Source organism: Schistocerca nitens, chromosome 2 (genome assembly GCF_023898315.1).
Source record: "Schistocerca nitens isolate TAMUIC-IGC-003100 chromosome 2, iqSchNite1.1, whole genome shotgun sequence".
In the NCBI taxonomy this organism is placed as follows: domain Eukaryota; kingdom Metazoa; phylum Arthropoda; class Insecta; order Orthoptera; family Acrididae; genus Schistocerca; species Schistocerca nitens.
The window spans coordinates 466866979-466892164 of NC_064615.1; the positions used below are offsets into that span (position 1 = coordinate 466866979).

At 40.2% G+C, this 25186-nt stretch overlaps 1 protein-coding gene across 8 annotated transcripts in view; it reads left to right on the forward strand.

Annotated features, from left to right (window-relative positions):
* Window positions 1–25186, forward strand: part of LOC126236374 (uncharacterized) — a 234452-nt gene that overhangs the window by 170273 nt on the left and 38993 nt on the right. For all 8 annotated transcript variants that reach the window (XM_049945627.1, XM_049945630.1, XM_049945629.1 and 5 more), the window contains one exon: window positions 10826–11019. In XM_049945627.1, coding sequence (XP_049801584.1) covers window positions 10826–11019 — 194 coding nt within the window. The remainder of the gene's footprint in view (window positions 1–10825; window positions 11020–25186) is intronic.

Sequence of the window (25186 nt, forward strand, 5' to 3'; positions counted from 1 at the left end):
GTCGACCTGGCTACACAGGTTCAAGAAATCGTACAGAATAGGAAGTCACAAAATTGGCAAGTTTATGTCATGTAAACATCTAGAGCAGCTGCCAGTGATAGACAATAGTATAGAGAAATTCATAGCTGACGTAAAGATGAAACTTGCTGTTATCCCCGCAGCTGCTGTTTATAATGCTGATCATTCAGGTTTCATGAAAGAACTGCATGCACACCACACTTTATCATTTTGTGGTGGTGGTGGTGTTGGGGATGGGCAGGTGGAGGGGGGGGGGGGGGAATTGGTGGAGTCGGTTGCCCAATTAATGAATGCAACAACATATTCATATACGATAATGCCACTCATAAGTATGAGTGGTTTACTGTTTCCACAGCTGGATATCTGCCTTAAGAACTGCAAGGTAAATTAGGACCAAAAATTAAAAAAAAAAAATGTACTGTTTAGTTGCAAAAATCTGCAAAAATGGCAAAGAAATGTATTCCTACCAGATGCAGAAACCTATTCATTGCTTTTATTGGATTCATGGTCCAGACATAACACCACCTCTGTTTTTGTGGAGGACGACAAAAATTTGTACATGTAACGTGGAATCCACCTGGAACTACTAGCACGATTCAACCTCTCGATAATGAGCTTTTTGGACAGTGGAAAGCATTTTTTAGGAAATTATCAGACAACATAATTTCTGATACCTCTCTCTCATTACAGGTTTATCAGCAGAAAAGTATTCATAAGCTCCATTAATTTGCGCATTACCAGTTTTCTTTGCCATGTTTTATGAATTTGATCAAGTATGCCTGGTATGCAGCGCAATATGCAGAATAACAGCTGGGACCATTTCTGACTCCATCCCAGTTCCGTCTAAATAAAATTAGTGGTTACTGTGAAGTGCCTGACTGCACCAGTTTTTCCTTTGTCAGTGTGCCTGGTGCAAGAAAAATGTTTGTTTTTGTCACTGAATAGACAATTTGCATTTTTTTGATGACTACAGAGATTAAACAAAGAACTGTTTCACTTATACTCAAATGTACAACATTCAAACTTTGTTATAAGGAATGGCCTACAGGAATTGTTATAACATGTAGTACTGCAAGATACATTTCATTTCAACAAATTACAAGTCCTCATTGATGGAAGTCATCTGTGACATCAAACACGGCCATGATTTTATTTTCTCTGCTAGCCACTTTTATCATAATTATATGTGCAAGAATTGAACTGTCGATGTGAAATTATTCAAAAATTTTTTGTAAAGTTTAAGCCAGGTTTTCACCAGAGCAAACAAGCTAACAAGTGTGAGCAAATGTGAATTTTGTCTGGTGTACCTGGGAGGCCTCTTGCAGTTCTTTCAACTGGACTCCGCTGCAGCTGCTTACATGTCCCTTACCTTCCCCAGTTACCTGTTTGGAAAATGGAGAACTGCAGTCTGTCTTTCATGGCCACTCCAGCATCTGTGAGAAGTGAATGTTCAGTTAAAAATCATAGTGAAAAAGTTGTGGTCTGAATGACATTTGATCCCGCGCTCTCTGGATCATGAAGTGCATGCTTTGCCACTAGAATATTTTTGTTTTAGGCGGAAAAAAGAAAATGACCATTAGACCATACACACATAGTGGAAACGCTAGCTGTGTCCCCTCTTGAGATGATGCTCAGTGTTGGTAATTAGTGTTCTGTTTATCAATTTCCCCTCAATGGTAATGAGAAATCAGGGAAAGATGGCAGCTGACATACAAGGAAAAGTTTGGACCAGTGCTAAGGAGAGATGGAGATGCAATTACGTGTAAAGTGCATGATCTCCATGTATGATATGCTTCCATACAAATTGAGACATTTAAATTCTTCCTTCCCTGCCACATTTTGCATACTCCGTCTAGAACAGTGCACTTGCCATGCAAAATAATCCTCACTGAATAACAAAGTTTCGCATTGTGGCTCCAACACGATAGAGTTGTACCCTGTATGCCAAATATTAGCTGCAAAAACTAAAAACTGGTAACACAGCATTCATAGGCAATGTTTGCTACGTTGTGTTCTCTTCCGTTCCCTCTAGAATTAACGATTCTACCCATATACAAGCAAATAGTAGTGAATTTTCTGCAACTGCTCATTTGCACATGTTTTTTTCCATTTGATCCATTGTAAACCAAGCTTTAGGTGCTTAAAATTGGTGTCTGTGAACTGTGGCCATTACATGGTGCTGTGTGACTGATTCACGTGGAAAAAATATGAAACTTCAACATTTTTTACGAAATACTTACAGTGCCTCTTAGCAGCTAAAATGTTGGCAGTACATTTCTTTCATTGTCTTCTTCTTGTGTAAAAATTTTCAGGTTAGGTTTCGTTCGACATGTCTCATTGGACCATTTCCTTGTTAGTAGAAGACATATTTCTAGAATAAATCTGTTCCATAGTCATAGTTTGACATGGACAATTGCAATGACACTGACTGCAAAATTAAATCATTTTCTAATTTATGTTGTTGTTGTTGTGGTCTTCAGTCCTGAGACTGGTTTGATGCAGCTCTCCATGTTACTCTATCCTGTGCAAGCTTCTTCATCTCCCAGTACCTACTGCAACCTACATCCTTCTGAATCTGCTTAGTGTATTCATCTCTTGGTCTCCCCCTACGATTTTTACCCTCCACGCTGCCCTCCAATACTAAATTGGTGATCCCTTGATGCCTTAAAACATGTCCTACCAACCGATCCCTTCTTCTGGTCAAGTTGTGCCACAAACTCCTCCTCTCCCCAATCCTATTCAGTACCTCCTCATTAGTTATGTGATCTACCCATCTAATCTTCAGCATTCTTCTGTAGCACCACATTTCGAAAGCTTCTATTCTCTTCTTGTCCAAACTATTTACCGTCCATGTTTCACTTCCATACATGGCCACACTCCATACAAATACTTTCAGAAATGACTTCCTGACACTTAAATCTATACTCGATGTTAACAAATTTCTCTTCTTCAGAAACGCTTTCCTTGCCATTGCCAGTCTACATTTTATATCCCCTCTACTCTGACCATCATCAGTTATTTTGCTCCCCAAATAGCAAAACTCATTTACTACTTTAAGTGTCTCATTTCCTAATCTAATACCCTCAACATCACCTGACTTAATTCAACTACATTCCATTATCCTCGTTTTGCTTTTGTTGATGTTCATCTTATATCCTCCCTTCAAGACACCATCAATTCCATTCAACTGCTCTTCCAAGTCCTTTGCTGTCTCTGACAGAATTACAATGTCATCGGCGAACCTCAAAGTTTTTATTTCTTCTCCATGGATATTAATACCTACTCCGAATTTTTCTTTTGTTTCCTTTACTGCTTGCTCAATATACAGATTGAATAACATCGGGGAGAGGCTACAACCCTGTCTTACTCCCTTCCCAACCACTGCTTCCCTTTCATGTCCCTCGACTTTTATAACTGCCATCTGGTTTCTGTACAAATTGTAAATAGCCTTTCGCTCCCTGTATTTTACCCCTGCCACCTTTAGAATTTGAAAGAGAGTATTCCAGTCAACATTGTCAAAAGCTTTCTCTAAGTCCACAAATGCTAGAAACGTAGGTTTGCCTTTCCTTAATCTTTCTTCTAAGATAAGTCGTAAGGTCAGTATTGCCTCACGTGTTCCAGTATTTCTACGGAATACAAACTGATCTTCCCCGAGGTCGGCTTCTACTAGTTTTTCCATTCGTCTGTAAAGAATTCGTGTTAGTATTTTGCAGCTGTGGCTTATTAAACTGATCGTTCGGTTATTCTCACATCTGTTAACACTTGCTTTCTTTGGGATTGGAATTATTATATTCTTCTTGAAAGTCTGAGGGTATTTCGCCTGTCTCATACATCTTGCTCACCAGATGGTAGAGTTTTGTCAGGACTGGCTCTCCCAAGGCCGTCAGTAGTTCCAATGGAGTGTTGTCTACTCCGGGGGCCTTGTTTCGACTCAGGTCTTTCAGTGCTCTGTCAAACTCTTCACGCAGTATCGTATCTCCCATTTCATCTTCATCTACATCCTCTTCCATTTCCATAATATTGTCCTCAAGTACATCGCCCTTGTATAGACCCTCTATATACTCCTTCCACCTTTCTGCTTTCCCTTCTTTGCTTAGAACTGGGTTTCCATCTGAACTCTTGATGCTCATACAAGTGGTTCTCTTATCTCCAAAGGTCTCTTTAATTTTCCTGTAGGCAGTATCTATCTGACCCCTAGTGAGATAAGCCTCTACATCCTTACATTTGTCCTCTAGCCATCCCTGCTTAGCCATTTTGCACTTCCTGTCGATCTCATTTTTGAGACATTTGTATTCCTTTTTGCCTGCTTCATTTACTGCATTTTTATATTTTCTCCTTTCATCAATTAAATTCAATATTTCTTCTGTTACCCAAGGATTTCTACTAGCCCTCATCTTTTTACCCACTTGATCCTCTGCTGCCTTCACTACTTCATCCCTCAAAGCTACCCATTCTTCTACTGTATTTCTTTCCCCCATTCCTGTCAATTGTTCCCTTATGCTCTCCCTGAAACTCTGTACAACCTCTGGTTCTTTCAGTTTATCCAGGTCCCACCTCCTTAAATTCCCACCTTTTTGCAGTTTCTTCAGTTTTAATCTACAGGTCATAACCAATAGATTGTGGTCAGAGTCCACATCTGCCTCTGGAAATGTCTTACAATTTAAAACCTGGTTCCTAAATCTCTGTCTTACCATTATATAATCTATCTGATACCTTTTAGTATCTCCAGGGTTCTTCCATGTATACAACCTTCTTTTATGATTCTTAAACCAAGTGTTAGCTATGATTATGTTGTGCTCTGTGCAAAATTCTACCAGGCGGCTTCCTCTTTCATTTCTTAGCCCCAATCCATATTCACCTGCTACGTTTCCTTCTCTCCCTTTTCCTACACTCAAATTCCAGTCACCCATGATTATTAAATTTTCGTCTCCCTTCACTATCTGAATAATTTCTTTTATTTCCTCATATATTTCTTCAATTTCTTCATCATCTGCAGAGATAGTTGGCATATAAACTTGTACTACTGTAGTAGGTGTGGGCTTCGTATCTATCTTGGCCACAATAATGCGTTCACTATGCTGTTTGTAGTAGCTTACCCGCATTCCTATTTTTTTATTCATTATTAAACCTACTCCTGCATTACCCCTATTTGACTTTGTGTTTATAACCCTATAGTCACCTGACCAGAAGTCTTGTTCCTCCTGCCACCGAACTTCACTAATTCCCACTATATCTAACTTTAACCTATCCATTTCCCTTTTCAAATTTTCTAACCTACCTGCCCGATTAAGGGACCTGACATTCCATGCTCTGATCTGTAGAACGCCAGTTTTCTTTCTCCTGATAACGACATCCTCTTGAGTAGTCCCCGCCCGGAGATCCGAATGGGGGACTATTTTACCTCCGGAATATTTTACCCAAGAGGACGCCATCATCATTTAATCATACAGTAAAGCTGCATGCCCTCGGGAAAAATTACGGCCGTAGTTTCCCCTTGCTTTCAGCCGTTCGCAGTACCAGCACATCAAGGCCGTTTTGGTTATTGTTACAAGGCCAGATCAGTCAATCATCCAGACTGTTGCCCTTGCAACTACTGAAAAGGCTGCTGCCCCTCTTCAGGAACCACACGTTTGTCTGGCCTCTCGACAGATACCCCTCCGTTGTGGTTGTACCTACGGTACGGCTATCTGTATCGCTGAGGCCCGCAAGCCTCCCCACCAACGGCAAGGTCCATGGTTCATGGGGGGGGGGGGGTTCTAATTTATGCAGTACAGATTAAAGAACTTGAGATAGCAAATCCAGAGTTGAGTCAGTTACAAAATCTTATAGAACCACAGCAATCCCTACAATTGTTTGTGGAACAGAGTGTTGGGTCCTAACAGGAAAACAAAAACAAGGAATCCAGGCACCAAAATTGAATTATCTATAGTTATAGATATTCAAAAATAATGTGCAGTTACAAATGCACAGGAAATCATAGTAGCTCAAATAATATAGCTCAATAATATAGCTCAAATAATAAATTAATATTTTGAAGAGGGCTGTTTCCTAGAGGTACTGAAATATTCTGAAGTCAAACCACTCTCAAGAAGGGATTACGTGAGATCATGGGAAATTATCATCCTATCTCAGTTCTCCCAGTCATATCTAAAATATTTGAAAAACTTGCTGTTGCCCAAATCAAAAACTTCTCTGCAAAAGAATCTCTTATTCTAAACAATCAGTTTTGTTTTCAGCAGAGGAAAAACACCATAGATAGAGTGAACAGTTTCATTGAGGAAATAAGTACATCATTAGACAAGAGAAATAAGGTGGAAGGATTTTTCTGAATTCTCTTACAGGCGTTTGATCCTGTAAACCATGCATTGCTCATTTACAAATTTGAGAAATATGGCATTAGCGGCAGTGCCCTACAATGGCTTAAATCCTACTTACGAAACAGAAAGCAAAGAGTTGGCATCTCTTTAAATGGTGCATATTATTTTTCTGACTTGGAAAAAAATGTCTCAAGCTGTTCCAAAGGCTCCATATTAGGCCCACTCCTATTTATCTTCTATTTTAATGACTTACCATTAAATATCAGCTCCCCATCACTTCTATTCAGAGACGAGACTTCTGTCTTAGTTCAGGATTCAGAAAAAATTTCAAAATCTGTGATCAGTACCCTCAGTACCTCAGAGACTTGGTTTCAGCTAAATGGGTTGAATCTAAACATATCTAAGACTCACATGATGAAATTCAAAACCAGACAGTCAAAATGTGAGCAGATTAAGATTGTTCAAAGCAACCAAGATATAGAAGAAGTTAACTCAGCCAAATTCTTACACTTAATGTAGATAAAAATTTGAGTTGGCAGGCACACATTAAATATCTAGCAAACAAACTGAGCAGCTTTGCATTTGCAATGGGCACATGAAAAGTATCATATATGCTGTTTTGAATCTATTATTAGGTATGGTATTGTTTTTGGGGTAACTCGACAAGAATAGTACAGATACTAAAAAATAGAGAAAAAAAATCATTTGAAATATGTGCATTGCAAATCATAAAGAACCATGTCATTCATTATTTAGAAAACTTAAAATATCAGCTCTGCCATCCCCATACATATATGAGATTATTATATTTTTTTACACCAGAAATGAATTATTTGAGGGAAACAATTTTTTCCATTCATATGATACTAGAAACAAAGAAAATTTTATGGTCCCCACTTACTGCCTCACACTGTATGCCCAGGGACCTCAATACATTGGAATGAAAATTTGTAAGAAATTAAAAGGGAATAAATTGATGCAGGTGAATTTAGGTCCACTTAAAAGAAAGCTATATGAGGTACTGACACTGAAATGTTATTACTTAGTGGATGAATTCATGCAGGACAAACTGGAAATTTGAGCTGGATACAACGTGTCACATATTCCAGGAAATATCCTTATAATGTTATTATTTATTATAGTGTTATATATTAGTGTAAAGCAATTGTAACTGTTTTATATATTTTTGACATGTCTCCTGTATGCAAACCAAATGGATTGCAAATGAAGGTCATGAGATGAATAAAATGCAACACAATTCACACAATTCACCACAGGAAAAATGGAAACACTTATTTTCATAGCACTGAAAATGGAACAGCATTAACAAGATTAATCATTCATGTTGAATAATGTTAGAAATTTTTTCTACATTAGGTACTTAGAAATCTGGTTAAAATTATCCTTTCACTCCTATTATATAATAATAATAATAACTATTATTATTATTATATTCTTTCTTTTCTCAGACGTTATGTCTGGTCAAAAAATGGAAAGTGACGCGGACCTTGATCAAGCGTGACTTACTTTTAACTGTACGGTATATGTTACCTTGCATTTAGGAACTTTCGGGTAATTGAACATGTATCAATAATTACAGATTTCTGCAGTTGTATACATACATTTGGATGTAGCTGTATTGCATTGATGTACTGGTGGATATTGTGTGGTATGACTCCTGTAGTTGATAGTATAATTGGTATGATGTCAGCTTTATCCTGATGCCACATGTCCTTGACTTCCTCAGCCAGTTGGATGTATTTTTCAATTTTTTCTCCTGTTTTCTTTTGTATATTTGTTGTATTGGGTATGGATATTTCGATTAGTTGTGTTAATTTCTTCTTTTTATTGGTGAGTATGATGTCAGGTTTGTTATGTGGTGTTGTTTTATCTGTTATAATGGTTCTGTTCCAGTATAATTTGTATTCATCATTCTCCAGTACATTTTGTGGTGCATACTTTTATGTGGGAATGCGTTGTTTTATAAGTTTATGTTGTAAGGCAAGCTGTTGATGTATTATTTTTGCTACATTGTCATGTCTTCTGGGGTATTCTGTATTTGCTAGTATCGTACATCCGCTTGTGATGCGATCTACTGTTTCTATTTGTTGTTTGCAAAGTCTGAATTTATCTGTTGTGGTATTGGGATCTTTAATAATATGCTTGCTGTAATATCTGGTGTTTATTGTTTGATCCTGTATTGCAATCATGAATCCTTCCGTCTCACTGTATATATTGCCTTTTCTTAGCCATGTGTTGGATGCGTCTTGATCGATGTGTGGCTGTGTTAGATGATACGGGTGCTTGCCATGTAGTGCTTTCTTTTCCCAATTTACTTTCTTCATATCTGTTGATGTTATGTGATCTAAAGGGTTGTAGAAGTGGTTATGAAATTGCAGTGATGTAGTCGATGTATTTATATGAGTGATTGCTTTGTGTATTTTGTTAGTTTCTGCTCGTTCTAGAAAGAATTTTCTTAAATGGTCTACCTGTCCATAATGTAGGTTTTTTATGTCGATAAATCCCCTTCCTCCTTCCTTTCTGCTTAATGTGAATCTTTCTGTTGCTGAATGTATGTGATGTATTCTATATTTGTGGCATTGTGATCGTGTAAGTGTATTGAGTGCTTCTAGGTCCGTGTTACTCCATTTCACTACTCCAAATGAGTAGGTCAATATTGGTATAGCATAGGTATTTATAGCTTTTGTCTTGTTTCTTGCCGTCAATTCTGTTTTCAGTATTTTTGTTAGTCTTTGTCTATATTTTTCTTTTAGTTCTTGTTTAATATTTGTATTATCTGTTCCTATTTTTTGTCTGTATCCTAGATATTTATAGGTATCTGTTTTTTCCATCGCTTCTATGCAGTTGTTGTGGTTATCCAACATGTAATCTTCTTGTTTAGTGTGTTTTCCCTTGACTATGCTATTTTTCTTACATTTGTCTGTTCCAAGAGCCATATTTATATCATTGCTGAATACTTCTGTTATCTTTAGTAATTGGTTGAGTTGTTGATTTGTTGCTGCCAGTAGTTTTAGATCATCCATGTATAGCAAATGTGTGATTGTGTGGGTATGTTCCAGTAATATTGTATCCATAATTTGTATTATTTAGCATGTTGGATAGTGGGTTCAGAGCAAGGCAGAACCAGAAAGGACTTAATGAGTCTCCTTGGTATATTCCACGCTTAATCTGTATTGGCTGTGATGTGATATTATTTAAATTTTTTTTGATATTAAGTGTGGTTTTCCAATTTTTCATTACTATGTTTAGGAACTGTATCAATTTAGGATCTACTTTGTATATTTCCAATATTTGTAGTAACCATGAGTGGGGTACGCTATCAAAAGCTTTTTGGTAATCAATGTATGCATAGTGTAGCGACCTTTGTTTGGTTTTAGCTTGATATGTCACCTCTGTTTCTATTATCAGTTGCTCTTTACATCCTTGTGCTCCTTTGCAACAGCCTTTTTGTTCTTCATTTTTGTTCTGTGTTGTATGTGTCATTAATTTATGTGTAATGACTGAAGTTAATATTTTGTATATTGTTGGTAGGCATGTTATGGGACGATATTTTGCTGGGTTTGCTGTGGCTGCTTGATCTTTAGGTTTCAGATAAGTTATTCCATGTGTAAGTGTATCAGGGAATGTGTATGGGTCTGCAATGTAACTGTTAAATAATTTAGTTAGATGTGAATGTGTTGAGGTGAACTTCTTTAGCCAGAAATTTGCTATTTTATCTTTTCCAGGCGCTTTCCAATTGTGCATAGAATTAATTGCTCGGGTGACTTCATGTTGCAAAATTATCACTTCGGGCATTTGTGGTATCATCTTGTATGCATCTGTTTCTGCTTGTATCCACCGTGCATGCCTGTTATGCTGTACCGGATTTGACCATATGTTGCTCCAGAAGTGTTTGATGTCTGTTATGTTTGGTGGATTGTCTATTTTAATGTGTGTGTTATCTATTGTCTGGTAAAATTTCTTTTGGTTTGTGTTGAATGTTTGGTTTTGTTTCCTTCTATTTTCACTTTTTTTTGTATCTTCTAAGTCGTTTGGCCAATGCTCGTAATTTCTGCTTCTTTTCATCTAATTCCTCTATCACTTCTTGATTATTATTATTATTATTATTATTTTAATTATATTGTAATATAAAACATTTTGTAACTGTAAAACCTGGATTGAATTGAGAGAGGACCTGAAGATCATAATGTGATTAGGTTTAATAAACAAATAAACGTGGTCATGAAGTCAGATACAACCAGACAGAGTTCAGTATTCTCATAATCATTATGTGTTATATTCACAGCAATGCATTTTAAATCACTACATTTACTTCCTTTTATCAGTGTCTATGCAGTTATAGTTTGTCTGTGTTATGCATTTAGAGGTGTTATTTTTTTCATTTTCCAGTAGAGTATCCTAACTTGTCACTTAACACAAAAAGTTATTGTTTTTCTGATAGTAATGCCTACCATTGTGTGTACATGCAGTTGTGGAAGCAGGCAGCCCAGCGTGACATACCTGTGCATGTGGATGGTGCTCGTTTGCTAAATGCAGCAACAAAGATGCGTGTGCACCCTGCTGTGCTGACCAGCGGCTGCCGCTCTGTGTCACTCTGTCTCAGCAAAGGTCTCGGTGCTCCAGTTGGTTCTCTACTGCTTGGTGATGCTACTTTTGTGACCAGGTTAGAAGTCTTAATCATATGTGCACTGTAACCTAGAGCTTCTCTTGGCATGGTGTTGAGAGCAGAGAAACTGGTGGAAGTCAGATGACTTTGAGCCAGCATTGAACTGTTTCTGGTTATTGCCAAATTCAGCTTAGAAACAACACACAAAGTAACAACATAGCACTGCAGTAACCATTGTAAATGCAGACTGATATTAGTAGGTTACCATTCACTCCAGTGACTCACACACATAAATAGAGGGTTGCTATTCACAGTTATGTTTACAAAATTATGTTAAATGTAATTGGTGGCTGTCATAGGATGCACTGCTCCACTCAATTACTCAGTCACTTAAAAGAGCAGTGGTGTTTACAGGCAAAAATTAGCAAGTTTTAAGAAATTTTCGATGGCTCATCCTGGAAAATTGCTCAGAAATGCTGGTAAGTGGAGGTAAGTTCCAGTTGCGGTGCTAATAAACTCATCACCAGAAATATCGATACATAAACAAACCATCTTTGCATTGTATTTCATTTCTGACTTCTTTGCTTCCCGCCTTGTTAAAGTTCAGTTCCGTATATGTTGTTCTGCCATGATGTGCAATGAAACATAGTTCTCAACATGTTGGTGTATTCTCTGGAGGAAACCACCCTGAATCCACCACAGTGGTGACCCTGAGTTTCTTCGTTATTCGTTTTTGCTTTCCGACAGTGCCTGGGACAACCGTGCCTGTTATTTTCGTGTGTTTTACCACAACAGTGTTCAAACAATGACTTCGGCTCCATGCCTAATGCTCGATTTTGTGACAAATATGCACCATGTTGCTGGCGATGTACATCCGCCAGGATTGCAACACGGTGTTTCTCCTTCGACGGCACACCTGGTGTCGCTCGATATTTTCGAGCCTGTAACAATGAGTGAGGTTTGGAACATGCATGACTCTGGTTACCAAATGCCTTTGTTCCCACCACCTCATGTGCCTACCTCCACCAACCATGCCACCACTACTTACAGCTCTTGATGCAGTGCGGTACCAACGTCGAACTCCATTAATGTTTCATTGTACAACTTTCCACTGCCGGAGTAACAATTCTCGACGCCCTACTCCATTCAACCCCATATTAACTACAGCCACATGGTCAGCCCTGCCAGGCTCACAGGCCTTTCACCTCAGCTTCCGACCACGCTACCTGCTACTTCTGTCCCACTTCAATATGTGTCTTCTGACTTTGGTACATCAGCCTGCAACATGAACAGCAAGTGGTCTAGTGGGCCTAACAACACCCTACGTTCTACTACTACGCCCCAGTTCCCTGTGCCATGGCTCTCACCTTATCCGAACGTGATTTCAAGGGGAGTGACTATGATCAATGAACCTTTTTACCACTCACCCCATGTTTGGCATCACTATACACACGGTGCTTCGGTTCAGCCCACACCTCCGCCGCCTCCCTACCACACAGGTGATTACGGCTCAGCTCTCTCATCAAGCTATCAATGTGTTAACATGCGCCCACAGTTCATGAATTATTTCTCACCTGCTGCATCCGCGCCGGCTCCAGTCGAGCTTCCGCTTTCGTTTTTGGCACAAACCGGTGCCTCATCTGCGTTGGCCTTCCGCGATGTGACACATCGTCCTCCACCGCAATGTGCCACCTTCACTCTACCATAGGGCCAGTTCACAGCTCCATCGAGCTTCCCGACTGTGCTGCGAAGGCTCGAGAATGCTACTGCCGCCCACACTTTGGACCTCACATCTGCTTCCACACTTCACCCCCAGGCTGCTTCCAGGCCGCCACCACTCGCGAAACTACCGAAACTTCCCCTTTCTGTCCAAACTGCCATCTCTTGCCTTGAAGATCAAGCAACTGACGTACTTATCTGTGCCACTGACCGAGCTCATTCTGCACTACAACGCGAGCTTCACACCCAGCAAACTGAACCCGCCTCCCACCAGCAGCTTCACCCTCCCCCTGCATGCCACGGACACTGTGTTAATTTCTGGTGATGCAGCAAGGAACTGCAGACCGCCTTGCTGTTTCCCAAATGCCAGTCGCAGGTAGGTTCGGGTGCCGCATCCTGCGCACAAGACAGGCACCTCCCAGTGCTTCACTCAGTTCATGAACGACCTAACATTTGTGATTGCTTATATGTCAAAGACATGTCTTCGGGACAACTGTTCCTCATTGACACAGGTGCTCATGTGTCCCTACAGCCCATGTCTCTAGCATCCTAGAACATTCGTTCCCACCACACGTCACAACAAGCCGTCAACTCCACTAAACTGCAGTGCATTGGTTCGACATCCCACTCTGTTATGCTCTCTCCAAACTGCAAGCTCAGGTGGACTTGCCTAGTCTGTGATATTGACGAACCTATCATAGGCATTGATTTCTTGCACCACCACAACCTTTCCCCGGACATAGTGCACAACACCGTGTTTCATCACCCGACAAACACTCACTTTCCCTGTGTTCTGACAAGCCCTCGCTCCCTGGATGCATCTGTTCATGCTCAACTAGTACATACATGCTTGTCTCTTTCGACTGCACTGCAAAAAATTACACACAAGTGCTTCGTCGAGCAAGAACAGGTTGCTCACCTACGCAACAAAAAATTCAAGCTCGCCCACCGGATCCATGAAAAGCAGTTTGAGCTCTCCATCGCTCTCAAGAAATTAAAACCACTTCAACAAGGACAAATCAAGGTTAGTAAGTGCATCGACTGTACAGACAATCCTACTTCTGTGTGCTCCTCATCCATCACCTCTATCAACTGTGCTGTCACCGCAATGTCGTACGCAGACGTGTGTAAACTAGGCCCCCGTAGTGCTGTCGCCACATGTACTGACAGCCCCATAGTGCCACGCCCTCCTTGCGCCACAGTTGTTCACTCTGACTTGTGTACCACTGTGCATGCATGCCGCGCCACACTTCAGCCTGGCCTACCCCCCCAGTGGACGATCTTGCAAACTGTGAAACCGCTGCACCAGTGTACCACCGTGTGAACTCGATGAACTACATAGACAGTGCACTCGCACCTGAATGCAATTTATGTGTTTCGACTGAGACCGTGCTGCCACAGGCTGCACCCACAGCCGCTGTGCCTATTAACGATTCACGAACCCAACCGAACTTTCACGATTCCAGAGTTTGCACTTCAGGCTGGTGGCCATCTTGTCACGCTGACTCCTGGGACACGTCGCCACCTCGGCTTCCTTCGGAAAAGCCGACCTACACCGAACGCAATAATCCTGCTTCGCTTGACTCTCACGACACGAGCAGTAAACAAACAGCCTCCCTTGCGTCAGGCAACATTGCTGTGGTTACTAACGGAGCAATGCACAGATTGCGCCTCACACCGGGTCCTCCCATCTCTAGTAAACCCTGGAGACTTTGCCCTGAGTGCCTTTGTGATCTCAAAAAGCAAATCACAGAGCTCTTAAACGCCAGTGTCATCGAACCCCCCCACCAGCTGCTGGTCCACTCCCATTCATATGACACCCAAAAAAGATGGGACCTGGCGCTTGAATGCAAGAACTATAATGGACAACTACCCTGTACCAAACATTACCGACTTCACCAGTGCGCTGTCGGGCGCATCTGTTTTTTCCATCATCGACTGTAAACGGGCTTACCACCAAATTCCAATGGCCCCCGAGGATACTGAAAAAACAGCAATCACCACGCCCATATGCCTCTTTCAATTCCGATTCACACCTTTTGGACTCGAAAACGCCGCACAGACGTGGCAACGATTTATTAACGAGGTTTTGTTCAGCCTCATATTCTGTTTTGCTTACCTCGACGACATACTTGTCTTCAGCTCCTCTGTCGAGGACAATATACATCACGTGCAGACCGTTCTAGATTGAAGGCCGCAGGCATCGAAACCAACCCCGACAAAATACAACTGCAAAAGCCTGCTGTCACCTTCCTTGGATCCAGGTATCGGCTGACGGTATCTCACCTCCACCAGAGAAAGTACAGTCCATCTTAGATCTACCAAGACCTTCTTCATTCAAAGAACTTCGGCGTTTTATTGGCACCATGAACTACTATCGAAAACACCTACCCCGAGCTGCGGAAATCCAAGCCCCATTAACTGATGCTTTGGCAGGAAAAACCACCTCCGGACACGGCCTGTGCAGTGGATACCAGAAATGACAGACTCTTTCATGGAACTCAAGAAGCTCCTCGCCAAAGCCTGCACAATCGTGCTTCTCCACCCCTATGCGCAACTTTTCATAACAACAGACGCCAGTGACTCTGCCATTGGCGCCGTTCTCAGCCAGACAGCTGACGGCCAGACCTTGCCCCTGCAGTTTTTCTCCCAAAAGCTCAACAATGCCCAGTGCAAATATTCCGCGTTCAGTTGCGAACTGCTGGCTGTGTATGAGGCGATCAAACATTTTCGAACAGACGTCGAGGGGCGCTCATTCTATGTTCTCACTGACCACAAACCCTTGGCAGCTGCTACAATGAACCCTCCAGCCAACCCTCCCTCACGTCGCTTCCGTCATTTTGACTTCATTTCACAATTCACCACCGATGTCAGGCACATAAAGGGTGCCGACAATATTGTTGCTGATTTTCTTTCCTGTGTCGATGCTGTATCTTCTCTTTTGGATCTTTCTGCTCTACCTGAACTCCAATCCTCTGATGAAGATACACAGAAATTAATCTCCGACCCAGCTTCTTCTCTTCACCCTGTCCTTACCACCTTTCCCAGTATTTCTGGCAAAGTCTGGTGCGATGACAGCTCGGGCGCACTCCACCCCATTATCCCCACCACGCTCCGTTGAGCTGTTTTCAATGCTCTTCACAACTTGGCTCACCCTGGCATTCGAGTTTCAGCCCGCCTAGTCACAGAGCACTTTGTTTGGCGAAACGTCAATAAAGACTCGCAACAGTGGGCACGCGAATGCTTTGCTAGTCAACACAACAAGGTACACAAACACACCTCTCCCCCTCTCGGCACCTTCCCTATTCCCCCTGGGCGTTTTCAGAACGTGCACATCGACATTGTGGGCCCTCTTCCCGCCTCCAACGGTTTCCGCTACATACTTTCCACCATTGATCGTACTACTCGTTGGGTCGAAGCCGCCCCTCTTCCCAACATTACTGCAGAAACTGCCGCTCGTTCTTTCATTGAGTCGTGGGTATCACGTTTCTGTTGTCCCGTGGTCATTACCACTGACGAGGGTCATCAGTTTGAGTTGGCCCTGTTCAATGGCATTTGCCATATCTGAAGAATCCGACACATACACACGACTGCTTACCATCAGCAAAGCAATAGCCTCGTCGAGTGCTGGCACTGCACCCTCAAGGCGGCCCTCCGCTGCCACTACTCCATATGGACAGAGGCCCTGCCGCTTGTATTGCTCGGTGCTCGTGCAGCCTACAAGGAAGACATCAAATGGACAGTTGCAGAATACGTATATGGACAAACCCTGGTCCTCCCAGGAGAACTCATCTGTCCTCCTGCCTGTCACTCGCTTTCACCCCTACCCTCTTTCACTGAATGTGTGACATCCCACTTTTCCAACCTGCTGATTCCCCCCTCCCGTCCGCTCACACACCTCTAACGGTCTATGTACCCACCTCCCTTTCCGACTGTAATTTTGTCATGCTCCGGGACAACTCCATCCGAGCACCTCTCCAGCCCCCATACTCTGGCCATTATCGTGTGCTTCGACAATCCATGAACATGTTTGACTTCCTGATAAAAAATTCCCCCGTCACTGTGTTGCTGAACAGACTCAAACCAGCTCATGTCGAGCCCGAATCTACGCCATCACCTGACATGAGTGCTCCACTTCGCCTGTTCCCACGCGACACTCCACCTTTGCTCCCCCTCCTCGAGCGATCACTCACCATCGTGTGCATCTCAGAATGCCTCGTCGAGCTCGTTGCCGAGCTCCCCACCTACCACACTCTCTCGATCGAGCTCACAACCCACAACCACGAACTGCTCACCGCTACCTGTGTTGAGCATGTCCCCGCTCTCACCTGCCTCACAGTGTCGAGGTTTTTCTCCCCCCGCTCCCCTGGTCAACACACCCTCACTCGAGGTGACAGTCTCTGTGCCCTCTGACATCATCCATGAAATTTCTATAATACTCAGGGATGATTTGCTATTTATCGTGTGTTTCTCATCTCCCAGTGTCCCCAGTGATAATTCTGTGATACCATGCCAGTTAATTAAGTGTTTCCCTCTGCTGCCTGACGTCGACCTCGAAACGCTCCGGGCATTCGCAACACTTTCGGCCGACATCGTCGTGATTGCTGTGTACAGGCCCACCTCCTCCCGACACACACGGCCTGTATGACGACCAGCTCGCTTCCACGATTTCCACATCAAGTGGCCAACACTCGCAGCTCGACGACTTCCAACACCATTACCGGAGGACTCCGTCGAGCTTACTATCGTTTGTCTAACTCACACAACTCCACCTGACGCCATAGTTACCCCTCCTCCAGTCTCTCAATAGTACTCTGTACTGGGAAGGGGGGGGGGGGGCGGATGGCTATGTGGCGCCGATACAATCGTCACCAAAAATATCGATACATAAACAAACCATTTTTGCATTGTATTTCATCTCTGACTTCTTTGCTTCCTGCTATGTTAAATTTCAGTTCCATATGTGTTGTTCTGCCATGATGTGTAATAAAACATAGTTCTTTACATGTTGGTGTATTCTCTGGAGAAAACCACCCTGATTCCACCACACAGTCATAATTTTTATGTTAAACAGTACTTCAAAATAGTGTAGGCACCTGTATTATTTTTAATTTTTTTGTTATTATTGTCAAATCACTTTGTATAGAAGAACAGTTGCATATTGCGAAGACAATCAATATAATTTTACCTTATTTCTAGATATTCAGTGTAAAATGTGGTCCATCTTCCTAAGGGATGATTTTTCTTCTAGTTCATTTAGTTATTATATATGGCAAGTAACAGTGTTAGTTGTTAAGCTACATGTACAGTGATAATGTTGGACTCAATATTTGCAGAATTAGGTAAATACTTCCACTGAAAAATATTGTTGTAATCGAAAGATCCTAGTTAACATAGTTTGGTGGAGGCTCTGGGTATCTCTGGCATAGACATTGCCATGCCTCCTGCATGGCTAAGAAAAAAACTTTTTCCTTCATAAGTAGGAACCTGAATACAAATGGTACATTCTTCTTCCTATAGTCCATTTTGTCAAAGTGCCAATAGATACAGAAATGTCAGTGTGTAATAAGCACAGCAAGCATGCAGTAGTGTTTTTCGAAGATCTGGCCAAAATATGAGAAAATGGCTAAGGGAAGTGACTATGCCACTGAGTACAACAGGTGGGATGACATGATGCATTTTGTTAACATGTACTTTTACTTGGATGGTATAGCCCAGTAGTGGTTTGAAAATGATGAGGAAACTTCAAGAGCTGGGAAAATTACAGCTGGAAATTAAGAAAATATTTGGGGACATCAGTAACAGGTCAGCATTGTCAAAGAACAACTGAAGAACAAAGCCAAAGCCAGTGGTAGATGACATATCAAATGTACAGATTGTTGTGACTCTGTGTCGCACTAATAAAGAGTATGACAGAGGACATCCATATACGGGGTGTCCATAATTAAAGTTCCAGTTTCAAAATTCTGTACAAAGAGAATCATCAGTCAGAATGATGTCAAATTTAAACAGCATGTTAATGATACAGGGGAAAACATAACTGAATAATAATAATGATTAATGAAAATTTTGTCAAAGTTTTCCACAGTGAACAGTTTCATTTCATGACATCACTGACACTTAAATATCTCTGTATTACCAGACATATATTGCTTTGTGTTCTTTGCTGCAATGTAAATTTATTATTGTCTTTTTTTATCTACAAAAAACTTGTGTCATTCCTAAATAACCAAACAGGTTATGGACCCAGGTGTGCTACTGTGTAATTATTTAAAGGAATTGAAGAAACACAAGTTGTAAGTTTCATACGCAAATGAAGTGTAAATTTTGAAATTTGTGTATTGTGACTTCCACACGTTGGTTTGACTCTGGGTTCAACAAGAATAATAAGCACTGGTCTACTAGAAGGGCAATCAAATTGGAATACATGGAAATACAAAGTAAATCTCTTTCTGCGTGGTATTCCTGCAGCGCTTGACGTTATTGAAGGTAGGTTACTTAAACCTGTAGAACCTGCGGAAAATGCTACTGCTCAAGTAAAAGAGACATATAAGAATTCACTACATAACTATCTTAAGGATGACAGCAGTGCTATGAATGTGACAGAGGAAACATTACAGAAAATAATGTGGCTTAATACATCTTGGGAAGTGTGGGCAGAATTGCATAAATAATTTGAGGGTGTTTCTGAAGATAAAGTTTATGACCTTTGTTTATGATTTTTTGAATATGTGAAGCATTCTAGTGTTGATGCAGCAACTCATATAACAAAGCTGAAAAATGTGTGGACTGATTTGAAGCAAGAAATGGCCGAAGATGTAGAAAATAATCCATATTTTCCTGATTTATTTCTTGTGTGAAATTTTAGCCACACTACCAGATAAGAATTTTTCATTTAAATGAAGTTGAATGTTTATGTCAAAAAAGTGTTAGGACTGTTGACAACTGGATAACTCAACTTTGTGCATATGAAAAAGCTTTGTCAAGTAAAGGAGGAGATTCTACTTCTCAAGAGGCTCTTATAAGTAACTCATTGAAACAGTCTTCTAAACAATCACAGTGGAAGAGGAAAGTTGTCTGTCATTACTGTAATAAGCCAGATCATGAAATCAAGAAATGTCAAAAGTGGATCACAGACAGTTGACCATGAAAGCCTCAGAAAAGTGATGTTTCAGAAACAGCTGAAACTTCAAATATAAATATTGTACTCTTCGCTGAAACGTTTCTTGTCATGTCATTCAAGTGTTATACTGGTAGTTTGTTTGTAGATAATGGTGCAGCAAGTCATATCATCAATACTGACAATTTTTAAGGCATGTGAAGCATTTTCTATGACACATACAGTTACATCAGCAGATGGTGATACTGTTGAGTCTGTTGGCTAGGGCACAATAGAAATGGGAGCAGCAGCGAGTGGAAAGTGGCACAAAATCACTTTGAGTTATACCCTCTGTACCAAAAATTAAAAAGACTCTGTTTTCAGTCTTAGTAGCACAAGACAAAAATCGAAGAGGTACATTTTTGTCCACAACAGAAAGGTGTTATTTTAAAACTGGTGAAGTCACAAAAATATTGGGCTATCGTGATTGTTATGGAGGATTGTTTCAATTAATGATGAGAAGCATTCCTACTGAAGTAAATGAAATCAGTCGAGAAAATTTATTACAATTTTGCCATTAAAGATTTGACATCAAATAAGCAACATCTCAAGATGTTAATCTCCAAGATCTTAGGCATAAATGTGGGGTTGGAGTCTCAGCTCTCTGAAGGCTGTATTTATAGCAGAGCACCAGTAAGACAGCTTCTGAACCAGGAGAGCTGATTCACACAAATGTCAAAAAGTCCAGTTTTGTGTATCACTACTTTGTGTTATCAAGCTGTTTACTTCATCAAGGAACAAAGTCAGAAATTCCTAATAAACTTAGACAGTATATAACTGAAAGAATGACTGCTGGGCATACAATTAAGAACATTTTAAGTGATAATACAGTAGAGTTCAACAGTAAACAGACAAGGGAGAGTTTATAGAAGGAGGGCATAATCCAATGTTTTACTATGCCATACACTCCCATTGCAAAATGGATGCAGTGAAAGGGAAAATTGTACTCTTGTTGAAACAGCCAGGGCTATGATGCGTGATAGTGGAAACATTCCCAGTCATCTTGGGCTGGAATGATAAATTCTGCAGAATACATTCTGAATCGGATGGGATCTTCCAGTATTTTAGGGACATCTCCATATGAAATATGGTGTTGGAAGAAGACTGGCATGAAGCACCTATGTATAATAGGGTCTAAATGATATGTTCATGTTCCAAAACAATTAAAGGTGAAAATGAACCAAAAATCAGTAAAAGGGATTCTGATTGCTATGACCATGATGATGGCTATGTGATCTGGTGTGAAGAAAATCAACAGTTAATGAAATCATGGGATGTTATGTTTGAAGAAAAAATTATGCAAAAGGAAAGTCCAGTAGTTGCTGCAAACGTCGTCAAACTGTCCGTCCAGATGGTTGTTGTCCTGCAAACGTTCCCATCTGTTGACTCAGGGATTGAGACGTGGCTGCACGATCCGTTACAGCTATGTGGATAAAATGCCTGTCATCTCGACCGTTAGTGATACGAGGCCATTGGGATACAGCACGGCGTTCCGTGTTACCCTCCTGAACCCACTGATTCCATATTGATCTCGACCAACACGAGCAGCAATGTCGCGATAGGATAAACCGCAATCGCAATAGGCTACAATCCTTTACCAAAGTCGGAAACATGATGGCACGCATTTCTCTTCCTTACACGAGGCATCACAACAACGTTTCACCAGTCAACGCCGGTCAACTACTGTTTGTGTATGAGAAATCGGTTGAAAACTTTCCTCATGTCAGCACGTTGCAGGTGTCACCACCGGCGCCAACCTTGTGTGAATGCTCTGAAAAGGCAATCATTTGCATATCGCAGCATCTTCTTCCTGTCAGTTAAATTTCGCGGCTGTAGCACGTCATCTTCATGGTGTAGCAATTTTAATGGCCAGTAGTGTAGTATTTGCAGCATAAATGAATACTACAAAGTGAGGAAGCCAATCTGTACTGCATCTCTAAACTATGTCAAGAGAAGCATGATCCACATCATGTGACATGCAGTGATCTTAATGGTGTGACAGTACCCATTCTTAGCCAGCAATTTGCTTTGGTACTATGTCTGTGTTGTCCACTGACTTCCAGAGATGTAACACCCTCTTCATTAGGTGGAGTTCTGACGTTCGCCTGCCTTATTTCTTCATTGATAGTCCTCAGTGTCAATGTACTGTGTTGCTATACTGTCTGAAAAATGGGGCAGGGGGGTTGGGGTTGGGGTTGGAAGTTCAACACTGACTACTTTAAATGATGTAGCTGACAGATGCACATTTGTGTTTCACAGTTCCTTACTTTCACTGTTCACAACCCCCCCATAATACACATTTATATGGCCACTGCACTATTGTTTAACTTTTGATAAGTGTCATTAATAATATGCAGGCAAACAACAACATACTGCTGCAATAGTTTACTGTTGAACATCTACGAGCAGTAAAAACCTAACCACACAGTTCTTGTGACATAAAATGGTAGTTACAGAAATTACAATTAAAACTTAACCCATTAAATTAACTGAATACACCTAAAAATTCTGTCTTTTTAACAGTTTCTTCTGCTACAAGAGTTAGGCTGAATTATTTGCTTAAATCATGAAATTAAGAGACATAGTTATGCAAAAAATACAGAATTTATATTTGTTTATAAGTCAACAATAGAATTTAAGTTACAAAACAATTACTGATTTCACCCTATAACAGAAGTATTTACTATGAATAGTCAAAATAAATTAGAAAATCAGTTAGATACATAAAACTAAGCACAAAATTAGATCTGGTGTTACATTCTTTAAAACTGAGGGCCAAACATTCTCTTTTATGAAAATATTGATTATGCTCACCTATGTTAGCGGTAATTAGTCAGACATGAAAAAATGAATTTTAAGGAGACAGATTGCAAAACAAGAGGGAAAGTAAAAAATCCCAGCTTGCTTCATCACATAATCCCATTATTACTCTGACCAGATAGATATTACAAATAGCTAACTGGGCAATTCAATGACCACAAGGGACCCCAGACATTGGGTTTAAAAATCCACACACAAAAAAATCTCTACAAAATCTTATCAAAAGTGCAACACATATGGTTTTTCAAATTTATATTTATATGAACAGGTCATATGAAAATCCCCATACAAAATATTTACATATATTGTATTGTACAATGGCACAAAATATCCACAAGATATACTTTTAATAAAAGTAGGCATCTTCATCATCAGGGATGTCCTTTTTGGGTAAACAAAGATTACATTCTAAGATCCGTATCACTTTATACAATTCCTGTCTTGCTTAAAAGAATAAATCCTCATGGGTTGCAAAAAAGTTAAATTACACTGCACATTGCACTTTACTTGTAGGCAGAAAATTTCACTTGCTAAATATTTAGTATTTCTCACAAGTACTTTCAGATTTTTAAGCTTCTACATGTTTTCTCACCAAGTTGTCCACACCTTCAACAGGTCCAAGTGGCAGTTAGTAAGGAAATGCACTGCTATCAGTTACCTTGGAGGTGATTCTCCTCTGCCACAGTACACGAAAAAATTTGACAAAATACCTTACTTTAGTACACTTACTTTTACCTCTAACTTAGTCTAAGAAAAAATGTTTCACACTAGAAATGATAGTCATTACTTCATAAATAGGTACATTGCACAGTCCTCATAACATCACAATAATTAGCACTAAAATTGACATTAGTATAGAAGGTGGTGACTAGTAAAAATTTAAAATCAAGTGCACATTACACTACAAAACATTATTCTAAGTCATAACTGTGTCTGAAACTGGTCAAACTTGAAAGACTTTTGTTTCTTTCCCATTTTCAAAATAGCAATAACTCAAGATGTGCTGTAGCATAGATTTACTAATCATTATGTTATTAAAAAAGCATAGGGTCACCACCACATAACTTAATTACTACTCAAATCAGAATTAAGGGGATGGAAGTTGTACCAAATCATTGCCCCACTCCTCTACTCAACTCTGAGCACTACTCTCATTCAACCAGAAAATTAAATCCTCACAAAATGCTACCAAGTAGTTGACCTGTCAGAATATTCACATCAGTCTAGCACTTCAGTTATCAGTTACTTAGCAAAATTACTTTTCTTCATTCCAATATTACCACTCCAAGCTCATAATTTCTCAGGACACAAACAGAAGTTTTCAGATAACGTAGATCCAATGATGCAGCATTATATGAATTCTCCCTCACCAAAATATTGCTCTTTCTGTTATACTCTCATTCCCAGGTGCAGTGTTGCGAATTGCACAATGTACACAGTACCCAATGTTGCCTAGTTCAAAATTAGATCGTCAATTTAGTTACACCACATTTGTTTGTGTACAGTTATCTTTTTCATTAATCATGTCTGTCAGCTCCATTATTTTACTTACCTTTCTTACCTTGTTAGTTAGTGGGGGACATTCTGTCGCTACTGCAGAGACAGGCTCCCTAACCATTAAGCTATTTCATTATTACCTCATTAACTAATAAATAAACATCTGCCCTGCTTATCTAATGCAAAACTGATTCTACTGAAAAACACTTCACAGTAACAGATCCTTATGCTAAGGCAAACGTAACTCTCATTACCGATCAGACAAAATTATCACTTAGGAAAACTATTATTTCACTGTATTCCATCAAACTGCTTAAGATTGTAGCCTGAAGGGCGATATACATACAAACCTTGCTTATTCTTTCCACACACATTACTCCAGGCAACTATGTTTATAGTTGGAATTCCTTAATGTTAGAAAAGGCTGTGCCATTACACAGGTAGATAGTTATTTCCATCTACTGACTGCACTGAACACAAACACTTCTATTATACCAGAATTCATATTAAGACCTAATATTGAAGATGGTTCTTTCTGTATATTGCCTCTGCTGCTGCACTAATGAGTTCATTACTTCAGATGTTAGTTATAGTTTTCAAATAATCTTTACCTTCTCCTCCACACATGCTGACAACTTTCATTTTCTGTTTACCTTATCTCTTTGTTTGACAGTAATTCTTTAACCATGGTACCACTTTACTTTCTTCCATCCTTTTACTCCCTTACTTATAACTAACACAACATAAGGTATATAAATAATACTTGAGAAACCTTGTCTAAAATTTTTCTCTACTAAATCATCCTGCTGTACAAAATCATATGAAAGTCGAAGATAGAATTTTCTGATTCACTTAAAAACTACAGATAGGATAGGTGAAGAGTTTGACTGTCTCGGGAAACATGAAAAATGAGACAAACAGATGGGCGAAGCATTATCTCCACATAATGAATCCAACACAGAATGTTGAACCCCCTATTTGCTATTTGCACAAGAAATTAGTCCCAAATATTGCCTCAATGCTGAAATT